This window comes from Leptopilina boulardi, unplaced genomic scaffold, assembly GCF_019393585.1.
Source record: "Leptopilina boulardi isolate dan_hultmark-lab unplaced genomic scaffold, ZJU_Lbou_2.1 LbouV2_399, whole genome shotgun sequence".
Lineage (NCBI taxonomy): Eukaryota > Metazoa > Arthropoda > Insecta > Hymenoptera > Figitidae > Leptopilina > Leptopilina boulardi.
The window spans coordinates 628,361-651,290 of NW_026137972.1; the positions used below are offsets into that span (position 1 = coordinate 628,361).

At 25.0% G+C, this 22,930-nt stretch overlaps 4 protein-coding genes across 7 annotated transcripts in view; 2 read left to right on the plus strand and 2 right to left on the minus strand.

The window, feature by feature from the left end:
* Positions 1–6,721, minus strand: part of LOC127289101 (ankyrin repeat domain-containing protein 13D) — a 20,082-nt gene extending 13,361 nt beyond the window's left edge. The window contains exons 1-8 of one of the 4 annotated variants that reach the window (XM_051316871.1): positions 6,432–6,721; positions 3,972–4,107; positions 3,438–3,562; positions 3,303–3,348; positions 2,791–2,934; positions 1,768–1,839; positions 628–808; positions 273–501 (exon numbers count right to left, since the gene is read on the minus strand). In XM_051316871.1, the coding sequence (XP_051172828.1) occupies positions 273–501; positions 628–808; positions 1,768–1,839; positions 2,791–2,934; positions 3,303–3,348; positions 3,438–3,562; positions 3,972–4,107; positions 6,432–6,530 (1,032 nt within the window). In that variant the 5' untranslated portion in view covers positions 6,531–6,721. The remainder of the gene's footprint in view (positions 1–272; positions 502–627; positions 809–1,767; positions 1,840–2,790; positions 2,935–3,302; positions 3,349–3,437; positions 3,563–3,971; positions 4,108–6,431) is intronic. The other 3 variants (XM_051316870.1, XM_051316874.1, XM_051316872.1) reach the window with 3 other exon arrangements.
* A 309-nt stretch (positions 6,722–7,030) lies between these two features.
* LOC127289105 (lys-63-specific deubiquitinase BRCC36-like) lies at positions 7,031–10,195 on the plus strand. The gene is made up of 7 exons (XM_051316881.1): positions 7,031–7,196; positions 7,978–8,121; positions 8,384–8,588; positions 8,782–8,870; positions 9,208–9,312; positions 9,392–9,494; positions 9,825–10,195. Exons 2-7 carry the CDS (start codon positions 8,005–8,007, stop codon positions 9,974–9,976), a joined length of 771 nt encoding a protein of 256 aa, XP_051172838.1. The 5' UTR covers positions 7,031–7,196; positions 7,978–8,004; the 3' UTR covers positions 9,977–10,195.
* Positions 10,196–10,279: 84 nt separating this feature from the next.
* Positions 10,280–17,614, minus strand: LOC127289100 (kinase suppressor of Ras 2). Its single transcript, XM_051316869.1, has 15 exons — positions 17,234–17,614; positions 15,697–15,837; positions 15,337–15,484; positions 14,886–15,161; positions 14,651–14,804; positions 14,390–14,565; positions 13,737–13,994; positions 13,304–13,422; positions 13,004–13,127; positions 12,582–12,790; positions 12,047–12,223; positions 11,395–11,714; positions 11,023–11,160; positions 10,786–10,915; positions 10,280–10,664 (listed from the first exon to the last, which is right to left on the minus strand). The coding sequence occupies exons 1-15, from the start codon at positions 17,381–17,383 to the stop codon at positions 10,512–10,514; spliced, it is 2,673 nt and encodes an 890-aa protein (XP_051172826.1). The 5' UTR covers positions 17,384–17,614; the 3' UTR covers positions 10,280–10,511.
* Positions 17,615–17,914: 300 nt separating this feature from the next.
* On the plus strand, positions 17,915–22,922 carry LOC127289107 (uncharacterized). The gene is made up of 4 exons (XM_051316882.1): positions 17,915–18,081; positions 18,166–18,285; positions 21,577–21,755; positions 22,030–22,922. The coding sequence occupies exons 1-4, from the start codon at positions 18,033–18,035 to the stop codon at positions 22,111–22,113; spliced, it is 432 nt and encodes a 143-aa protein (XP_051172839.1). The 5' UTR covers positions 17,915–18,032; the 3' UTR covers positions 22,114–22,922.
* Positions 22,923–22,930: the final 8 nt, after the last annotated feature.

A 22,930-nucleotide genomic window follows, 5' to 3' on the forward strand; every position in this document is an offset into this window, starting at 1 on the left:
ATCTTAATTTATCCAAATTTTCATTTATCCGAAATTGCAAACTACCAAACAAATAAACAGAAAAATTTCGGCGCTGTTTTTAAAATTAACCGATCACGATTTTCTAATTTCTAATTGGTCAATTTCAAAAATAGTGTCGAAATCTTTTTGTTGATTGTATATTCGGTCATTTGCAATTTCGAACAAATGAAAATTCGTTGTTCTTAAGAATGATATAAAAATAAGAATTTGTGCAAATAAAAATTGGAACAAATTAGAAAAATGTCTCTTACACTAACAGCAGCAGCTCCATAATTTTCTTGTTGCTGTTGCTCGGCAATTCCCAAAAACGATTGAATTGGTGTTCGTGGTGCTCTTGCTCTCGCTTTATCAGCTTCCGTCAAATGTTCCATTCTTGTTTTCGTTATTAATTCTACATTACTAGCACTAAATACTTTACACTCGTGGCCATTTACCGATTCACTTTTATCGGATCGCCAGCCCCAAATTCCCGCCTTATTTCTAAAATTAAAATTTTCATTTCATTATAATATTTATTTTAAATTTATTAATCAAAATTTTAAAAACTTTTCTGCGCCTTAAAGTCGATCCGAGGCCTGAAATTTCTTTGAAAAAAAGAAGAATTACCTTTCAAAACTAATTTTATCCGTGTCAATATAAGTTGTAACAATTGGATTTGTGAGTCTAGCTAAAATTCCCTCCTCAGAAGGTTCCATCAGTTGAATATTTTCATCTCCAATGAGGTTCATGTGTTCCACATAAACTTTTCTTGTTTCGTGATCTACTTCCATCATTGTTGCTCCATCGTCTATATCAAAAAAAGAGAAAGAAAAAAAAACAAGAAAATTAAACTATTCAAAAGCCATAAACTTTTTTTAAAAAATACAATTGTCAATTGTCTAGAAACAAAGGTTACCTAAAATGAACACAGTATATCGGCGATTTCACGTGAAATTTACCTATGACATTTTAAATTTGGTAAATTTTTTTTTCGTTTTTTATAGCGAAAAAAAGGAACACGTATTTTTTTATACGTATAATTTTTAAGTTATGAATTTTTAAAAATCTAAAAGTATTGAATTTAGGAATTATGGCCAAGATACAAAAAAATTTCAGTTTTTCATTAAAAAAAAAACAAAACTTACTACAAAATTTTCTTATTATTTTCATGTTTGTAAAAATAAATAAAAAAGTAAAAAAAATCGTGCCCAAATTACAAAAATATTATTTATTCATAAAAAATCGTTATTTTTTATAAACAAATTTAAAAATTATTTTTTTCTTTAACATTTTTCGAAAGTCGATGAAAAACTGCAATTTTTTTGTATCATGGCCATAATTCCTAAATTCAATACTTCTAGAATAAGATATCATTGAAATTAGATCTATTTTAAAAAAAACTCGCAAAAACCAGATTTTTAAAAATTCATAACTCGAAAATTTGAGAACTTATAAAAAAAAAATAAAAAAATATGTATACCCTTGTTTTCTATAAAGAACAAAAAATATATATATATTTACCGAATTTAAAAGGTCATAGGTAAATTTCAGGTGGAATCGCCCATATATAATAATATATCTACAGTTGCTTCTAAATTCTAAAAAATTTCAAATCTGATTTAAGGAGATTGAAATAAGCATTATTTCTACTATGTATATTATGAAATTAAAGTCAATCGATTACAGAATAAATTGTCAAATTGGATTCTGTGGAGAAAATGGGATTATAAAGAACGTTAGAAGCGATCTACGAATACAATCTTTCACCTGCGTGGTCGCCTTTCATGCTGAAGACATAACTGCGATCGCACCTAATCGTCAGAGGTGGATTTGGTGTAGCTTGTAATATTTTTCGAACAAAAACCGTTAATCATAATAGCAGTAAAAAAAATTAAGATTCACTTTAAAATTATTTTTTCTTTCTATAAAATTAAAAAAAAAAAATGTCGAAAAACAAAGGAGATTTTCATTTTTCTCTCTTTTTAAGAATTTTTACTTTCTATAGTGTTTTCACATAATTATTTGCAACTAATATAAATATTGTTTATATTACAATTTATATTTATTAATTAAAAATTAATAAACAAGAAAATGATGGGAATTTTTTCAGGCAAACAAAAATGAAAAAAAACGACACGCATGATTATGTTCTAAAAATCAATTGTTCGTATTTTCATTTCATAGAATTTCATTTGATATAATTTTCATTGAGCCAAATATTCCAATAATTATTTTGCAGAATTTTCATTAAACCGATTTTCTATATTATAGAATTTTTATATAACCGAATATTAACTTTACAGAATTTTTATCAGAAATTCTATGTCATGAAATGTTACCTAATAAAAATTCATTAAAATGGCTATTATGTTAAATGAAAATTCTATAAAGTAAATTTTACGGTTATATAAAAATTCCGTAATATAGAAAATCGGTTTAATGAAAATTCTGCAAAATAACTCAATGAAAATTATATCTAATAAAATTTTATTGAATGAAAATTCTAACAATTGATTTTTACAATTTCTTCATACATCCAAATTGAAATCATAATTTAAATCATCATTTCAAGACAATTTTAAGGTTTCCAAGGTAAAAAATAAATTCCAAATTTTCAAAGATCGCTGGACACATTGTTTTTTTTTATAATAATTTTCAAATAATTCGAGAACGTCACAAAAAATTTTGAGAGGGAGGTAATTTATTATTATTTATGCAGCTAAAAATTTTTCATTACTAGGAGTAAAAATTCTTAAAAGTAAAATTAGAAATATAAATATATTTACTCACTTTGACCTTTGAAAACGTAACTGCGATTTCCTCGTTGCCAATTCGCGTGATCAAAGCCCAAAAGAGTCGTATCGATTCTCACATTACTTCCTTGCTTATAAACCTTGTAAGTGTCACTTGGACACATTCGAGAGGCAAGAGGTACTGTAAAAATAAAATTTTTACATTAATACACATATTTTTTTCAAAGGATGCGCACATGTAATAACAATAATAATTACATAAAGATCGAATAAATAAAGTGCTATTTAAGCATTCTAATCGCTAACAGAAATTTAAATTCCTTAAGAAATATTAAAATTTTTAAAACGGTAATTCAAAATTATTTACAATTTATTTACAATTAAAAATATTTTACCAGAGCATTTTTTTTTTTTTTTTTTGATCGAAAGATAATTAATGTAAGAAAAAAAGAATTGAAAATTGGTCAAGAATTAAAAAGTGTTTTTTTTTTTGTTTCAATAAAAGACAGACAAACACTTTAATAAATAAATAAATTTTGTTTGACTGACCCCAACTTGTGAATTCCCATTTCATTTCTACGTAAAAGTCTGGAGCCTAAAAAGTCAATAAAATAGGAATTATGTGGAAAAGCGTTTTTTTTTATTATTATTTAATTTATATTAAATGTTCGACTTCTCCAATACCTGTTTAAGTTTATGAAGAAGTTCCGGAATTCCAGCGACACGATTGCAATATCTTTGGTAGTCTCGCCTTGCAAGAACAATTTGGAGCAATTGCGGATTCCCGGTTCCCACAGCTTCCTGTACCACTAAATAGTTTTTTTTTTATTAATCATCTTTTTACAATATTGTTATTCAATCTGAACTTTTAGTAATAAAAAACGAAACAAAGTTTATTTTGCTCCTTTTTATATTTCCATTAGATAGGAAAATAGTGTTTTTAGAAATTATTTTTCAAATATCGAATATTTAGAAACAAAAAATTTATCACCAATTTCAACTGTTGCGAAAAAAAGTCTAAACTCTTATTTAATTATTTATTTCATAAAAGATAGAGATAAAATTGAAAACATTTTTTTTGAATTTGAAATTCATATTATCTTTAAGCAAGTTTTTTTTTATTCGCGATAATAGAAGTTAAATAAAAATTTCATTATAAAGGATGATTTCGATATTTTTTTTTTCGAGAATAAAAGTTTTTTTAAAGAAAAAACTCACCACTCCATCCTTGAGTATTTTCGGTATTTACATTCGCATCGTGTTGCAGTAAAATCATTGTTGAATCCTGATGTCCAAGAGTTACAGCCAACATAAGCGGCGTTCTACCTCTACAATCGTGTTTCTCAATATCGTGCTGTGTACAAAAATTAATTAAAAGTTTTTTAATAAATTTTTAAGATTTACCTTTTTGGTAACAAAAAATGATCTGATTTTTCAGGACGCATAATTATGCCAATTTTAATATCGAAGAATTTCTATTTAACAAAATTCTGATTTTATAGAATTTCTATTTAACTGAACTTTGATAAAGGAAATTTTCTAATATATCAAATTTTCAATTAATACAATTTCCATTTAACAGAATTAATATCTAAAAAAATTTTATTTATCAGAATTGTTCTTTTGTCAAATTTCTATTAATCCAAATATTCACTTAAAAGTATTTTTATTAACTAAATTTTCAATTAACAGAATTTCTATATAACAAAATTATAATTTAACAAAACTTCTATTCAATAAAATTTTTCAATAAAAATTCCTTTCGATCTAATTTTTATTTAATAGAATTGTCACTTAACAAAAATTCTATTTTGCTAAATTTCTAAGTCAGAGTATTTCTATTTAACGAATTTTCTTGATAATTTTTTATTGGTTTTTTTTAAAACTCCCGCTGAAATGTTTCTGCCGAGTGTATGATCTGATATGCGAAAGTTCGATCAAATAGAAATTTGACGTTTTAACAATTCTATCTAATGAAAATTCGGTCAAATGAAGTATCGGTGAAATAGAAATTATCTGACTTAAATATATGGCTAAGTAGAATTTCTGTTAAATCGAAATTAAATCAAATAAACATTTTATTAAATAAGAATTTTGTTAATATAGAAATTCTGTTAATTGGAAATTCAGTTAATAAAAATACTTTTAAGTGAATATTCGGATAAATAGAAATTCGACAAAAGAACAATTCTGATAATTAAAAATTCTTTTTTATGAAATAAAATAAAAATAAAAAAAAGTTTAAATTGAATTGAAAATTGGATGCATTAAAATTTGGATAAATTAAATTTTAAATCAATTAAAATTTAGATAATTTGAAAATTAAGGCAATTAAAATTTGGACAAATTAAAATTCGGATAATTTGAAACTGAAATCAATTAAAATACAGATACTTTGAAACTTAAATCGTTTCATTTTTAAATAGATTGAAATATCGTTAATTTTAAGTTTCGATCGATAAAATTTGCATTTGATTAAAATTTTAATTGATGTTTTGACCAATGAAAATTAGAAATGATTAAAAGTTGAATCACTTGAAATTTAAATTGAATTAAAATTTTAATTTTATAAATAAAATCCAAATTAATGATCGATTCAAAATCGAAAATCTCTTTTTTTTAGGTAGAGTTCTATGATCGGACAATAAACTTGTTTAGTTTTTTGAGCTAGATCAAAAAACGACACAACTTTTTTGGCAAAGAAAACAAAATTAAATTTTTGCAAATATACCGCTAGTTTATTTTAGATAGAAATTGTATTTATAATTTTTATTTTCAACTAATTTGTAGGTAATTTAATACATTAATAAAATAAAAATAATATCGAATCGATATTACATATAAACAGCATAATATCTAGAACGGAAAGAGAATTTCGTTTTTATGGCTTCTTTCTGTTGTGTGAGGCTTCACTAACTTCTTTTTTTCATTTTTCAAACATGAACATAATTTACAAGGACACATTTTCAAAAAATATATATATTATTTCATATATTTTCTAAATGTTAAACAATCAAAATTTACATCAAATTATTCATTGAATATTTATGCAACGTTCATTTCTTATTTAGAATTAGTTCATTTTTTTATTATTGATATTATTTAATTTACATAGAATAAATTATTTATTAAAATTAATAATAATAAATTATAAACTAAATAATTTCAATTATTATAATAGAAAATTATAATTTTATAAAAAATATATTTATTTTAATAATTATATTATTATGTTAATTATAATATTTTTATTTACGATAAAAGTAATTAACTTTAAAAAGAAAATGTAATTTATAAATTTTGTTATTTATAAAAAAAATTAACTGTTTTCTGAGTCATTTAAAAAATATTAAATAATTTTTTTTTCATCACATGAACAATTCTGAGAAATCAATTTTAAAGATAATATAAGAAATAATAATTTCCTTTTTTTCCGCGATCGCTGCATTTCTAGAAATTTTATTTTTACCTTATCATTGTCTTATCAGTATTAAATAAAAAAATTATTGACAGTATAATTTTACTGTTACAAATAATGCAAAGAAATGTAATAAAAAAAAGAACCAAAAAAATGATTCATTAAGAATAATGTAATATTGTTTTTGTTGTGTCAATTGTTTTTTTTAAAACTATATAAATATATTAAATTATTATTGTTTTGTTTTATCATTTAGTTACCAGATTTGTGGACAACTCCTTATCAAGTTGAACATAATCATTATTCCAAACAAGCCAATGGAGTGGATAAGATTTTCGAATTTTTTCTACATTCACCATTGTTAATGGGGGAGTAAATTTTTGACATTAATATTTAAATGATCTAAAAAAAATTTTTTTTAAAAGAACGTCACAATATCCGAAGACGAAAGAAAATTTGACAGATGATTTCAGACGAATTTAGAACGGGATCCATTTGTAAGGGAATAAACTATGTAAATGTAATGATGGTAAACTCGAAGAGATTGATATTGCAGAAGTGGGAAACCAGGGATGAGTAGATAACATAATTCATGTACGTTAAGGTAAAATCATATGAAGGTCGAAGGTGTAATGTAACCAGGGTTGCGTAGTTAAACAAGAATTAACATTTAAATATTTAAAAATTAATGCATTTTCAAATAAGTAAATCAAATATGTATTTAAACTATTTGATAACCTTTTAGAAGTATAATAATTAAATGTACTTTCTTTCCCTTAACGTAACTTAACGTTATTCATATGTGTAACATTTCGGATGTTCCACTTTAGATTGTTTTCTAAGGCTTGAGGGGGGGAAGTAAATTGACCTAGAGTAAGCCAACCCTGAAATGTTATGCATATTTATCAAAACGATCAAAACAATCAAAATAACAAAAATATTCATATTAGATGTAAATTGTTATTGTTAATTGAATACAATTAATTTATATCTTCTTTTACTACGAATATTGAATTTAAAAGAAGGTACGTTACAAATAATACTTTAATCTTCTGTATTTAATACAGTCTGTAATTATTTGACACTTTTTCTTATTTTTATTTACTTTCGGGGAAGTTTTCAGTTTTATAATATATAAAATCAAAAGATCATAATTTTAATGCCATCAGTTTTTTTTGGAAAAATATATTTTTTTAAACTAATTCAACAAATTTATTTTTTTTTTAATGTGGTAAAAAATATTTTCCTGATTTATATTTAAAAATGTAAATAAATTTTTTTTCTTTTAGGTTATGTTTATATATGTTAAATACAATTAGCAATTTATAATTTTTTTTATATCATTTTAAAAATTACTTATATCAAAATAAGAATTCGTGCATAGAAAAATTTTTAAAAAATGAAGATTCGATGAATTAGAAATTTTGACATTCAAAAATTCGTATCACTTAAAATTCTCTTGAATGAGAAGTATAAATAAAAATTCGGTTTAATTAATTTAATTCTTAATTAATTCGGTTTAATTAATTTAATTCTTAATTAATTTGGTTTAATTCCTTCAAATAAAAAGTTGGCTAAAAAGAAATTCTGTCAAATTAAAGTTCAGTGTCTAAAAATTTTATGAAGTAAAAATTTGTTTAAAAAATAATTGTATCTGATAAAATTCTTTATCTTGAAAATTGTAACTATTTTATATAGAATAATCATGCGCCGTAAAATTTCAAAATTTTTTTTACCTAAAATTGAAGAAAAAAATCTACTGTGATTTTTGGTATTGTTATTAAAAACTAAATGTGTTTGGAACAGGATTATTAAGAATTATTAAGGGAAAACATGGACCGAAGAGAGAAACTCGAAAGAGTAATATTGCAGGCTGATGTTTATATGGCATGTATACAACATGCTTTATCTACTGAAAATTTGGAAGTAATGGGAATGTTACTTGGCGTAGTAAGTGAAAAAAAATAATATAAGACATCGAATCAAATAACTGCTGAAAAAATTATAAATAAGTAAAAGACTTAACATAAAAATAAACATATTTAATTTTAAATTTCAAACGAAATAAGAAAATACGTATTTTTTATATTTTTATTTGATAATGATTATGGAAGTTATGATTTTTTTTTTAAATTTAACACATTTTGTTTAATTTTCATTTTCCTTTTTTCTTTTTTTTGAAAACTTTGAAAAACTTGTATATTGTGTTCAGACTCAAGGCAGTATTGCAAAAATAATGTCATTGGTGATAATGCTACGATCGGATAAAAAAAAAGATAGAGTTGAAATTTCATCGTTACAACAATGTTTAGCGGCAACGGAGGCAGAGAAATTAGCCGAGAAACATGGTTTACCAGTTAGGGTTTTAGGATGGTATCATTCTCATCCTCACATCACTGTCTGTCCATCTCACGTGGGTAAGCTTTCGTAATAATAATAATTGCCATAATTATTTGCTTTTTGTTTGCATAAAAACCGAAAGTTAGACCCTTGTTTAATGTTTTTTATCAAAGAAAAATGAAATTAATTAAAAATTCAAGCATACAAAAAAATTAGAACCTCATTAAAATAACATTTTACTATAAAACAATTTAAAATTATTTTTTATAGATGTGGGAACACAGGCACTGCACCAAAAAATGGATTCTAAATTTTTTGGACTCATATTTTCAGTTTTTTCGGAAGAAAAGGACACTAAGGTTCATTTTTCTTTACTTTGAATAAAAATCGAAGGATTGATGACTGAAAAGTTTTATGTTCCCTCATGAGAGTAATTTTTTTCTTTAAATATTTTTATTTATTTTTTTTACGCTTTTTTAAATATTCTAACGAAATTTCGAAAAAAAATACTTTGAAATATTTGTATATAACTTTTTTTTGTGCATTTATCTTACAATTAAGTATAAAGAGTTGTCAATCCGTTAACTAAAAATTAAAAACCCGAAAAATTATATTGAATAAATAATAAATTGAATTAAATTAAAATTAATTATTTACCGTGTATGACAAGTGTACACATTAAATTTCAATTTTCAGATGCAGGAAGTTCAATTAACATGCTTTCAATCCTATAATCAGGAAGCAATTGAAATTCCATTGGAAATTGCTTACACACCGAATATTTCAATTGACTGTCTTCAAGTACGTTTTCACTTTATCGAAAAAAAAAATAAAAAAAACGATTTTTAATAAAATTAAAAAAAAAATTAACTCTTTCTAGGCAATGGCTTCGTTACCAAAAATTTTGGTCCAAGAGGAAGAAGAATTGGCGAAAGCGTACAAAGATCATCACGATGCACTCGCTTCAATTTATAACAACGCTGGTGAGAATGTTTTGTTTTTTTTTCAAAAATTTCTATTCTATCAAGTTGGCTACTTCTTCTCTTCATTTCAAATTTAATTCAATAACTATTTTTGACCAAGAAATAATACTGGAAACAGTGTTTTTGGTCATTTATTCCTCTACATGTTTTTTTTAAATTTAATATTAGAGCCCCATGATAATGAAAAGTTGACATTTTTACCTTTAATTTGAGCTATTATAAAATGTTGCTGTATTAAATTTGAAATGGAGAGAAGGAGTGTCCCACTTGAGAAAGAATGCCTTTTATATAATTTATATTTTTAAAAAATTGAAAATGTTTTATTTCCAGTACTAACACGATCATTGGCACACATAACTGATATTGTAACAAGGCCACTGATGCAAAATCTTGCCGATAGAATAATGTTGAATAAATTGCGCAGTCAGCAATTAAAAAGAAATTTACGCGAACTCGAAGAACAACTTTCATCAAAATTTTAATATTTCTTCAACATTAGTTGTCTCTTTTTGATTATTAAAACAAAAATTCAATTTTTTGAATCTACAAATATTTAACACAATTTTTAAATTTCTCTAATTTTAAGTATAAAACTGTTGATATACTATAAGAATAATGTTTAATTAATAGTATTTAAATTTACATTATAAATGTTACTTATCGAAATGTAAAAAAATTAAAGTATTTCGTTTCTTCTAAAATTCATTTATTTATTTGTATGTAAAAGTTTACTTTTTAAATAATTTTTAAAAGGTATGGTTGAGGAAAAAAAAACTACAAAGAGATAAATTTTATGTATTTTTTTTATTTATGAATAAAGATCGTGGCATCGATTTGAGACTGCTACATATATACACTACGAAAACGACGTCGTATTTTTAAATAAGAGACTTAGCTGCATAAAACTTGATTCTCTTTAAGTTTTCTTTTTCAGATCGCTTTTCTTTTTTTTCTCTTTTTTTTTTTTGTTTTTCTGTTTTTGCTTAAAACTGTGATTTGAAATTTTTTTTTGAAAAATTAGAACACAGATTCAGCGGAACGAGAGAGATGAATTGGATGTGAAGGACTTCGAGCAAGTCTTTTTCGCGGAAGTTTTTCCAATGTTGTCAATAATTTTGCAAAGTCCGGTCGATTTTCAGTGTGAAAAGACCAACAAAGCATCAAGATATCCTAAATAAGAGAAAAATACGTCAAAAATTTTTTTATTCCTTTGAATGAAAATTGGCAAATATTCCCCTTTTTGAGTTGCATTAAATAAATAATAAACATAAAGAATGAATGAATGAAATACCTTAACATCGCGCGAAGCTTGTAAATTGGCAAGAGTCTGTTTCATTCCTTTGCCCACTTGCCAAATGATAGCTTCAGGTGGTTGACCTTTGAATGGCCATTCGCCGCAAAGAAGTTCATACCAAACGGTTCTAAAATTATTATTATTATTATTTTAAATTAAATTTTTAAACAGTGGCAAAAAATGACAAAATTATAAAAAAAAAGAAAAAAATATATTTTAAAGTTAATGTAATACCCGAAAGCGTAAACATCGGACGCTTCAGTAAATGGTAATTCCTCTTGATCTCGATTTTGTTGAGGTTTCAAGCGCCTAACAATTTCAGGAGCTAAATAACACAGCCATCCAGGTGGAATGCTTAAACCGTTGCCAGTTCTGTAAGCAACAATTTTCTCAAAAAAGAACAAAAATATCGCGATACAATTTTATTTTTTTAAATAAATTAACAAACAAAAAAATTGATTTCTCTATATAAATAATAGAAAATAAAAAAATTACTATAATACAGTTAATTTATTTTCAAGAATTAATCGAATATAAAAGAATAAGAATAAAAGAAAACTAAATAAAATAAAATAAAAAAATAAATGAAATATATATTTTAAACACCTGTTGCCGTAGCACAGTTTCGTGACGCTAAAAAGTCCAAAGTCAGCAATGACGACTTTGCCATTTTCAAGAAAGATATTTTTGCTTTTGAGATCTTTGTGAACAATTCCTCGTGCATGAAGATATCCAATGCCTTGGGATATTTGTTGTGCAATTATTGTTGTCTTATTCATATTGAATTTGTCCTTACGTAAATGAATGTGTGTGTAAAGAGTCATGCCCTTACTCATACTTGTGACTATCGCCAGTCGAGGTGGCTTCATACAAGCTCCCATAAATAATACTAGATTCTCGTGTCTTGTTTTACGAAAAGTCGCCACCTTTAACAGACAATTTTTCCCCTCCAATTTAATCCACCAAAATCATTAAACAAAAATGCAAAATACACTTTTCTTGCAATGTTTACAGCTCCCAATTCTACTATGTAGTTTAAAATTCAAAATAATTGTTAAAATAATATTACATTTTGAAATTTTTAAAAAATTCTCTTTCAATAAAACAAATAATCAGTTTATTACTTTAAATCATCATTATCATAAATATAATTATATTTTGTTAATTCAGGGTGTCCACAATATTTTTGTTTCATAATTGAAATTACTTGATTTTCATAGACTAAAGATTGTATATTAATATTATATTTATAACAAACCTCCAATTTAAAAGCCTCAAGAGTCTTGTCATCATCGAGGTAATAATCCATATTGAGCACTTTGATTGCCACATCCCCGTGCCAATTTCCTCTATAAACGGTACCGAATCTTCCTGTTCCAATAGGTTCCCCAATTTTTAATTCGTCATAAGGTATATCCCATTCCCGCATCGACAACTGAGAAATAAATCCACACACAAAACAATTTTATCAGATACAATTATTTTTTATACAAATTCATTTCGACTTAAAATTCAAATTTTTTTATTTTTAATTCATTATTAGTTGTCAAAATTAAATTTTCTTTTTTACTTAAGTACTCAATTAATTTAAATCAAAAAAATTATTAGCTGTTACTTTGCAGTATTTTTTTTTATGAGAAAAGTAAAAATTCGCCTATTACTTTTTATTTAATGATAATAAGTGAATTATTATCAATTAATTTAATTTAATTAAACTTTAATTTCGATATTTGTTTTTCTAAAAGAATAAAAATAGAAAAAAAATTGTTTTAAATATATGAATATATACTCACGCTATTTTGTCGGGGCCATCGTCCATCGCCAGGTTCTCCATCTGAAACTTGAGAATCCTGAGAATCGACTCTGACTGGCGTTCGATCAGAATCCGTACTAACACTTCCGGAACCGGAAACGCTTATAGTTCGTTCACTGTCACTTGAAACGGTCGTTCCCTCAAGTCTATGTGTTTCCAGAGTTAAACTTTTTTCATAAGGCGTTACATCTGGTCAAGAAAAAAACAAATTCAATTTTTTACACTTTTTCTTTATCGTCAACTACATTTGAAAGTAAGAAATTTTTTTTTTTCAATTATCAAATATTTTTAATCTACAATTGTAAATTGTACGTACATTAAATGTTTTAAATAAATATTAGGAGTGATAATTGAAAATTTTTTTATTATATTATAAAAGAAAGGAAAAACAATTTTTCAAACCTGGAAAATGAAATTGTTGCTTGACAGGTGCCTGAGGAGTTTGGTTAACATTTACAGGTAACAAAGCTGGACTAGAAGGTGTTGAGCTATTGCAGCTCGAGGTATTTGAACTAGAATCTGCACCCTGTTAAAAATATAATAAATAAATACCCAAAGTAAAATCCAAAATAAAAAATAAATATAATAAGTGTTATACAAACAAGAAAATAATAAAATAGTAAAGATTCTTTTGCGATTTCGTTTCTATTTGTAAATATTAAATGATGATAAGGAATTAATTAAATGTGCTTGTTAAAATACCTGAAAGGGCGTATTCAAAGAAGAATGCGGATGAGGGCGTTTATGGTTCTGATTAGAATTGTGATGATTCGGCGATGTGATTCCCGACTTGTTTAAAACAGGAGACACATTTACCATACCTAGAATAAAATATTCCAATTGTTATCGAACTTTCAACTTTGTGATAGTTTTTGTAATTTTTTCATCATATTTTTAATTTTATCAAAAAACAAAACACGCTATCTTCTTCCTTATAAAAAGTAACGAAGAAAATGACTTATAATAAAGTTATTTTGTGTTAAATATGAATATTCTAGCAACAAAACTATTTTTGGGGTATTTTTCTACCCCAGTTGTACTTGTACGTATGTGCCAGCTATTTCGTAATGTCTAGGGTTAAATAGGACTTTAAAAGGACGAAAAAGTTAAAGAATATAATAATTTGATTACTTACTATCGGCTTGAAGAGTTTTTTTGAACTCGTCAATTAATTCCTGAGGTAGACCACAAGACGGCGGAACTTTTGATGCGCAATCCTTATGACATTTGTATTTGCATTCTTTACATTTGAGTCCCATGAACATTTGCTTATCGCAATAATCACAGGTTGTCATCAATTGCAAAGTTTTTGTGAAACGATGCGTTATCATGTGACCCATCCCACGACTAACAGTCGGTGTTCGTGGTGACTTTGGCACTTGAAGACTTGTCCCTTTAGGAAAAAATAATTTAAACATTTTTCCCTGTTTAATAAACGTTAAAACTAAGAATTAACAACTTAAACTTAGTATTTTTATTTCATAGAAATTTTCAAATTAAATTTATTCTAATTTCAATCTGTTTAAATTTTAATTCATCCAAATTTCAATTTAATTAAATTTTATTCGATTTAAATATTAATCGATCCTAATTTTAAATTAAATTTCAAATGAATTAAATATTAATACGAGCAAAAATAGGACAAACTTTTATTTCATTCTTGCTCCTGGCGCATATTTTTATTCATTTTTCCAAATGAAAACAATTTTTACTTTCTTTTGCTCCCGAGATTTTTTACTATCAGTCTTTCATTGAAAAAAGAAAACATAAATATGATCATTAATTTACCTGTTCCCTTAAAACTGTTATCATCGCTGTCAGCGCTTGAATACGGTGGTGATTTAATTGGACTGCTTGTGTTGGGCACGAAACTCTCGTTCATGATGTCCGTCCCACTACAAGAACCCGGTTCCGTTGGTAGACGCGTTCTTTTGCCAGCAAAATTACTTTGTTCATTTGGACACCTTCAAAGTAAATTCTCACATTGAAAATTCACAAAATCGAAAAGGAGAAAGAACGAAAAAATTAAAGTAATAATTTATAAATTACCCAGAAGACGCATCGCCATTTTCCATACGATTCGTCAATTGTGATTCGTGTGATTTTGACTTTGTCAATGGAAATACTTCCGGCTGAGAAGAACTTTGAAGTCCCGTTTGATGCTTTTTCGATGGTGGAGGTGTTGTTGGAAATTTCCCTCCAGCTACAAGTGAACAGTACATATTATAAAGAAAATAAAATAATAAATTTTGTTTACAAATAAAGTAATGAAATTGAGACAAACCTTGTTTGACGAGAGGAGGTGTTGAAGGAGGACTAGCATTTGACGATAGAGAATTAATGGACGATGCCGGAATCAAGACATCACTGTTAAGATTATTGTTATTATTATTATTATTATTAATATTATACGGAATGCTATCTTCGGAAGGTGCAAAAATTCGAGGATCACGTGGTCGCAAAGAACGAGGTGAGGGTCCACTTCTCAAATGATGCCTGTCCCAAGAATCCCAGTACAAATTCATTTCACTATTTTCCATGTCGCCTTTCAAGAGAACATCTTAAAAAAAAAAAAAAATTTTCAACTTCAAAATTCAACTTATTTCTATTTTAAATTTATTTATTTATTTACAGGACTGCCAATTTTTTTACAAGCTTCTTTAATGATTCTTTAGAAATTTGATAATAAATTAAAAATAAGTATAATAAATAAATTTAATAATTTTTTTTCTTACCCATGTAACGACGCAAATTATGAAGAGCCCGACAAAGTCTGCGAAGCTCTTCCTCTTGTCTCACATTTATTTCTCCCAACATGCTGCCTAATTCGTGCTCCGATTTTTCTTTCAGTGCTTCTAAAGAATTTGTTTTTGAGCAAACCATCTATTAAATAAGAAATACAATATTAATTTAATTTTTTATATAGTTTTTTATTATTTGAAAATAATTTTAAAAAATATTGTTAGAATAGAATAAATTAATTTTAACTTTAAATAAAAAATTATTTTTAAACATAAAGAATTTAAAATTTTTGCATTTTACAAATTGGCAAAATAAGAAATTACAATACAATAAATATAAATTTTTATCTTTACCTGTATAGATTCTGGTCTGAGACCCACAACTCGTAACCACTGCGACAAAGATGGATATTGTCGCATTTCAGCTGGTAAAGATTCTTCAGTCAATTTTGCCTTTGTGACAAGTTGCTTTGAATATAATTTTATCAGCTTACCCTGTTAATAAAATGCAATATTTTTTTTTAATTTATAAAAGAAACCTAAAGATATAAACATTGAAAACATTTTTAAAATTTTCCATTTTTTACCATAACTGTTGGATTTATTTCAATAAAATTAAATAAAGTCAAAAATTTAAATTTTTTATCAATTTTTCTTTGTTGAAAGTATTGTATCTTAAAAAAGAAATTCATTGATGTATAAACAGTTCATATTTTGATACAAAATTTGTACAAATAATCGCGATTTTTCGTTTTTAAAAAAAAATTGAAATTTTTGATTTTTTTTTATAAATTTGCAAAATTTACGAAAAAATATAATAAATTTAGAAACAAATCTAATAATAAGATAGAAAATATATATTTCACAAGAAATTTTTAAAATTAATAGCTATTTCTTTTCTTTAAGAAATTCAAATGTTAATTTTTTTTTTCGATTTAATTTCTCAAATTAAATAAGCAAAAATGTTTTATTAACAAATTATTAAATTCATTAAAGATTATTGTTTTTACCGTAAACAAAGGATATTTAAATTTTAAATAAATAAAAAATCAAATCGATTTAAAATTGAATCAAATTAAATTCAAATAATTTGAAACTTAAGTCAATTAAAATTCGGAAAATTTGAAACTTAAATCAATTAATATTTAGATAAATTAAAATTACGTTAATTTTAAATTTCGATTGATTGAATTTGCGTTTGTTTAAAATTTTATTTAATAAATTTGTTTTCTCCTAATTAAAATTAGAATCGATTAAAATTTGATTAAATTTAAATTTGGATGAATTAAATTTTGTAATTAAAAGTTAAAACAAAAAAAAATTTAGGTTCAAATCCAAAAAAATCGGATTTTTTTTTAATGATTTTTTTATGTTCTGTAAAATGGATTTTTGCTCCATAAGTTAATAACCAAAGAATTTAATAATAATTAAAAACAAATAAAAAGATGAATGTTCAAAAGAAAAAAAAACAAATTATTTTTGTAAACAGAGAGTATAAAATTTATAAATATTAATTTGCAGAGTATTAAATATAAAAAAAATGACATTGCATTACATTGTTTTGATTTTAAAGTCCTGATTCGCGCATAATATTAAATAAAATCATTATTAACAATTATATTGACATCTCGAAGAAAAAAGAACGAAACCTTGGAACATTCATTTTCTCCTTCTTCAAATTAGAAAATTCACTTTCTACAATTTTTACGAGAAAATCAATGAAGCTAATTAATAAAATAGATGAAAAAAGTTGAAAAAAGTAATATTATTTTCAGTAAAAGTAATGTGCATGTAATATAGCAAGGTCAAGGTTATAATATTTTTCTCGTGGGGATATATTATAAAGGCGTAGTGAAAGGAAATTTAAAAAAAATTATATTTCTTCTCCAACCTCAAGAGTACGAATTTCTTGTTGTGTTAATTCGGCGCTTGTTGAACATTGTGTTCTAAGTCCCTCGAGTCGTTCAGCCGAGATGTCAATCATGGATTGAACGACGTCTAATGCACGTCGAATCTCCTGCTCGGCATCCTCGTCTGCCATTCCGTGACTCGCTGACGAACCCGTAACTGAATTGTTACTTTCCTTATTTCGCGAACATTATTTACACCCAAGAAGAGGCATTTGTTTCTTGTGCTTTTTAATCACTTTGTCAAGAGAGACAAGTCTCTTTTCTTATTTTCTTTTTGTACACACTTATATCAACATTTGACAACCATCTTAACCATCTTAAACTGTATATGACAGATATGGACTGTACGCGAAAATACCCGATTAAATGATCCGACGGTACACGATGAAACCAGGGTTGGGAATATTGTGAACTTATATTGACGAGAAGGGATCTCACGGTGAAGCCCACCGAGAGGTGGCTGTGTGTCGAAAAGTCTTTGGTCACAACATAAAGGCACTTTGCAATTTCAATAAGTAATAATTGTAATATGTATTCGTTTATTTTTACGGAGCCTCGAGTTTTGTGCGCTTTTGATTTTCATAAACTCCCGCCTTTTATGGGCTACATCAGCGCCTTCTGTCGTCCATGGTTCGTAGTTCTAGAAATGGCATCTCTGTTGGTCAGTGATACAGTAAGTGTGTGTCATACAGTGCATGTCCATTCATGTGTTTCAAATATTATTATTTTGTTTAGTGTCAAATTGTGATATTTATTTTACATTATTATTATTTTTTTAAAATGAATGTATCATTCATAATATTTTTCCTGTGCCTTAGTGTCTATTCAGGTAAACTATATTAATGAAATTATTATTAGTTAAAAAGAAAAGAAACTCTGATCTAAATAATTGAAAATCTTTATTATTTTTTAGGCAACGCCCTAGAATGTTATGTGTGTCAAAATCAAGAGGGAAACATTGAAAAATGTTTAAATACAATTAAAACATGTGAACCCGATGAGGATGTTTGTCTGTCAGAAATAAGCTGGGGAAGTATGTAATTTTTTTTATTTCATTAAAAATTTTTATAATTAATTTTTATTGCGTGACAGTTGAAGACTCAAATTAGGCAATTATTTTAAAATAAATAATTATTTATATATTAATTAATTATTAATTATTTAAAAATAATAATAATATAAATTTTATTTATTAAAGTGTCGGAATTTCTCAAACGGATCACCTAAAATTAAAAAGTTTATTTTTCAATAAAATTTCAATTAACAATACAATTTTTAGCAGTGTCAATCAAAATTTTTGTTTTTCATGTTTTATATTATTAATATTTTTTTACATAAAATAAAAATAAATTTAATAATAATTAGTTTAGTTTATTTACACTTGTTTTAAGCCATTTAAGACCGATACAAGAGGAGAATCGTTATTACAAAAAACAATAGGTGAGCGACTCCACGTCAAGTGATCGCACCGATTTAGGCAATTTTGATAAATTTTTATAATATTGATAATTTGGGTTCCTTTAAGGGTCAAAAAAAGAAATCCTAAGTATTTTTAAAAAATTCAAAATATTTTTCAAAATATTGCACATTTAAATTTTTTGTAATTTTTTTTTTGATTTATTATAACTTCCGTAATTTTTAACCAATCGAAATAAATTTTTTTTAAATACTCGTATTTAGATGCTCTTTCATAAAAAAAATTTTGAAAAAAAAATTCAAAATTTTTTATTTTTATTAAAAAAACAATTTTAATTGTTTAAATAATTCGAAAAGTATATCTTCAATTTTTTTCAAAAAATTCATGAACATTCTCTATAATGTCCTGAAAAATTTAAGACCTTGAAAAAGATGGTATGTCATACAGTTTCCGAGAAAATATTATTTAGTTTCTGTAGCGCATGAAGTCATTGTAAACTATATGAGGCATTTCAAATGAGAATACGGGGTCATGTCTCGGATTTTTCTCAAAATTTGGTAAATTGTAGTGATAGTGGTGCTAAATAAGTGTACAAATTAGGGCAATATTTTTTTGCTTTACTTATAACTTTTTCCCTACTAAATATAGAGAGAAATGTTGATAATGTTTTTTAAGCAAAAGACCTTAAACATTTAAAAAAAATTATTTTTTAAAAAAAATATTAATTTTTAAACAATTTGTTTAAAAAATAAAATTTGTTTATAACTTTTAAACATGTTCTCCCTCATTTTGAAGCGCGATAAAAATCATGAATATTGTTTTTTAAGTCATAATAAACCGATTGTTAAATTTTTGAGATGGCATTATTTTTTGTTTTCGAGATATTAATTAATTAACTAACAAAAGTTTTAAAAAAATGAAATATTTTACGAACTATGTAATAAAATTAGAATAATTTTAAAAATACCATTCCAATGCTTATCAAAATCCGCATTCAACGAGCCCTATATAAACTATTTTGGATAAACGGGTGTTAAATTAATAATTAATAATAAAAATTATTTAAATAATTAATAACATTTGAAGAAGTGAAGATAAATCGTCAATTCTTTTTTTATTTGGAAGATCATCTAATTCTGTGTCAAAAAAAGAATATTAAGTATTACCAAGAATCAAAAATTAATTATAAAATGTTATTTAGAAAAAGACTGAAAAATAACTTGTGTCGTGGGGTGCTGAAACATCGATATTCATTAATCATCTGTTAATAATTTAAATTTGTTAAAAATATTATTTACACTGGTTTTATTTAACACAGAATTAGATGATCTTCCAAATAAAAAAAGAATTGACGATTTATCTTCATTTCCTTAAATGTTATTAATTATTTAAATAATTTTTATTATTAATTATTTATTTAACACCCGTTTATCCAAAATATTTCATATAGGGCTCGTTGGATGCGGTTTTCGATAAGCATTGGAATGGTATTTTTAAAATTATTCTAATTTTATTAGTTCGTAAAATATTTCATTTTTTATTAACTTTTGTTAGTTAATTAATATCTCGAAAACAAAAAATAATGCCATCTCAAAAATTTAACCATTGATTTATTATGACTTAAACAATATTCATGATTTTTATCGCGCTTCAAAATGAGGGAGAACATCTTTAAAAGTTATAAACATTCTTTTGCGTAAAAAACATTCTCAACATTTCTCTATATTTTTAGTAGGGAAAAAGTTATAAGTAAAGCAAAAAAATATTGCCCTAATTTGTTATCGTAAATATCTCGAAAAATATTAAAAATTTCAGATTCAAAATTTGTACACTTATTTAGCACCACTATCACTACAATTTACCAAATTTTGAGAAAAATCCGAGACATGACCCCGTATTCTCATTTGAAATGCCTCATATAGTTTACAATGACTTCATGCGCTACAGAAACTAAATAATTTTTTTCTCGGAAACTGTAAGACATACCATCTTTTTCAAGGTCTTAAATTTTTCAGGACATTGTAGAGAATGTTCATGAATTTTTTTCAAAAAAATCAAAGATATACTTTCCGAATTATTTAAACAATTAAAATTGTTTTTTTAATAAAAATAAAAATTTTTCAATTTTTTTTCAAAATTTTTTTTATGAAAGAGCATCTACATACGAGTACTTAAAAAAAATTTATTTCGATTGGTTAAAAATTACGGAAGTTATAATAAATCAAAAAAAAAAAATTACAAAAAATTTAAATGTGCAATATTTTGAAAAATATTTTGAATTTTTTAAAAATACTTAAGATTTCTTTTTTTGACCCTTAAAGGAACCCAAATTATTAATATTATAAAAATTTATCAAAATAGCCTAAATCGGTGAGATCACTTGACGTGGAGTCGCTCCTGCATAAAAAATAAAATGAATTAAAAACATTACACAGAAGACAATTTAAAACTATTTCTCTTCCGAAGAACCAACTGCAGAAGCTTAATAAATCTTTTAATTACAAAATTGTCATCGGAAGAAATTTAATAATAATTATTTACTTACATATATAATAATTTAATAATTGATAATAATTAATTATTATTTATTGAAAACAAAACTTCAGTCTCCTTACGTTTTTATTTGTAATAAATAAATTTAATTAATTAATTATCAATCAGAAATTTTTAGTTGATTTGAAAAGATTATTTTTATTTATTGATTAATTTCAAATTTTTATCAGTTCAAATGAAAAATCATTAAATTTTTTAAGAATCTGCAGTTAATATAATGTTGGTTCTTTTTATTCCTACCTATTTGTTTCTAATAAATTAAATAAAAGTGGAATTTAAGAAAAAAATTCAGTTTTACACGAATATATTTAACGTGATTGGATATGATTTTGAAACCTACAAAATTTGTTAAAGGTCCACCCTATTGGTCGCAAGGTGCCACTAAACAATTTTACGTCTCCAAAAGATGTGCAAGCAAACGAAAATGTGAAGGAAGGAGACAGAATTACATGTCTACATGTACCCATATATGGTATTTAGACTGGAAATGTTCCGAGTGTTGTCAAGGAGATAGGTGTAATTACTATATCATAGTAAGTTTCTTTTATTTTATTATTACATTTATTTATTTCAACACTAACACCCGCGATTCAATTGAACTTATATGGGAGATTTTAGAAATTAATTATTTTCTCTGAAATTAGAAAATAATTTCTAATAACTGTTTTTGTTGTGCAGTTGCTTTCGGCAAAGGTTGTTGTCATCTTTTCCTTCTCCACAATTATTTCATACCTAAATTATATATAGTTTACATTAATTTTTTTTTATACATTTAATTAAGATATTAAATCTAATTTTATATTTCAGTCTGGAACAAGCAAACCAGGACAAACATTTGCTATCATATTTTCAGTAGTTTTCACAATATTTACTATTGTAACCAGAATGTAGTGCAACAAAAAAAAAAACAAAATTTAATATTATTAAGTTAATAAGATCTCTAGAATTTGTCACTTAGACAATAACAGAATTATTGAAGAACAAAGAAAAATAACTTTCTTCCGTCCATATGTAAATAAGTATTTTTTTTGCTTATAATTTTTGTATATAATTTTTAAAAAAATGACACAATTTACTTTTTTATCGTCTTTGTATTACATATTAATTTTAGTCAGTTTTCTAAAGAAATAGAATAAATAATATTCATATAGAAACTAAAATTATGAGTGCCTTAGTCATTCTCAGTGGGATAGACTAATTTAAAATTTCGTATTGCCTATCTCGATGCTTACTCACTTAAGATTTAATAAATTATCTATTTCAAGTAATAAATATAATTTTTTTTGCTTATTTTTTATTATGAAAATTTTTAGTTAAACTTACAATTACTTTATAATTCATTTACTGATTATTATTTTGATTTTAGATTTAAAAATTTGAAATATATCTAAAAAGTCTTGAAAGAGGAACATAATTATTTTGTTTTTAAATTAGTATTATCCCATCGTGATTGAGTGCATTGGAGATTAAAATATTCGATGTTACATATGTTCTTAAAAAGAATAGTGTTTACGAATGTTAATGCTCTTTAGAACAAATATTTTGCAGTAAATGTAAAAAAATACTGAATTCCGTCCTTATCTATCTATATATATATTTAGTAAGATTTGTTTGTACGAGAGCAAAATTTGCTTGTCCTTACAAGTTACAAAAAAATTTTCATTTAATGAAATTAAATAAAAAAATTTTTACCAAATAAATATACTAA

What these genes read in the sequence shown, in the direction of transcription:
- LOC127289107 (XM_051316882.1), top strand. Translation starts at nt 18,033, where the DNA reads ATGAATGTATCATTCATAATATTTTTCCTGTGCCTTAGTGTCTATTCA. An exon ending in GTGCCTTAGTGTCTATTCAG is followed by an intron (nt 18,082 to 18,165) that starts GTAAACTATATT and finishes ATTATTTTTTAG; the next exon opens with GCAACGCCCTAGAATGTTAT. An exon ending in GTCAGAAATAAGCTGGGGAA is followed by an intron (nt 18,286 to 21,576) that starts GTATGTAATTTT and finishes AATTTGTTAAAG; the next exon opens with GTCCACCCTATTGGTCGCAA.
- LOC127289100 (XM_051316869.1), bottom strand. Translation starts at nt 17,383, where the DNA reads ATGGCAGACGAGGATGCCGAGCAGGAGATTCGACGTGCATTAGACGTC. An exon ending in TTGAGGCTTTTAAATTGGAG is followed by an intron (nt 11,715 to 12,046) that starts GTTTGTTATAAA and finishes TGTCTGTTAAAG; the next exon opens with GTGGCGACTTTTCGTAAAAC. An exon ending in TCCGATGTTTACGCTTTCGG is followed by an intron (nt 10,916 to 11,022) that starts GTATTACATTAA and finishes TAATAATTTTAG; the next exon opens with AACCGTTTGGTATGAACTTC.
- LOC127289105 (XM_051316881.1), top strand. Translation starts at nt 8,005, where the DNA reads ATGGACCGAAGAGAGAAACTCGAAAGAGTAATATTGCAGGCTGATGTT. An exon ending in TGTCTGTCCATCTCACGTGG is followed by an intron (nt 8,589 to 8,781) that starts GTAAGCTTTCGT and finishes TATTTTTTATAG; the next exon opens with ATGTGGGAACACAGGCACTG. An exon ending in TTTCAATTGACTGTCTTCAA is followed by an intron (nt 9,313 to 9,391) that starts GTACGTTTTCAC and finishes AACTCTTTCTAG; the next exon opens with GCAATGGCTTCGTTACCAAA.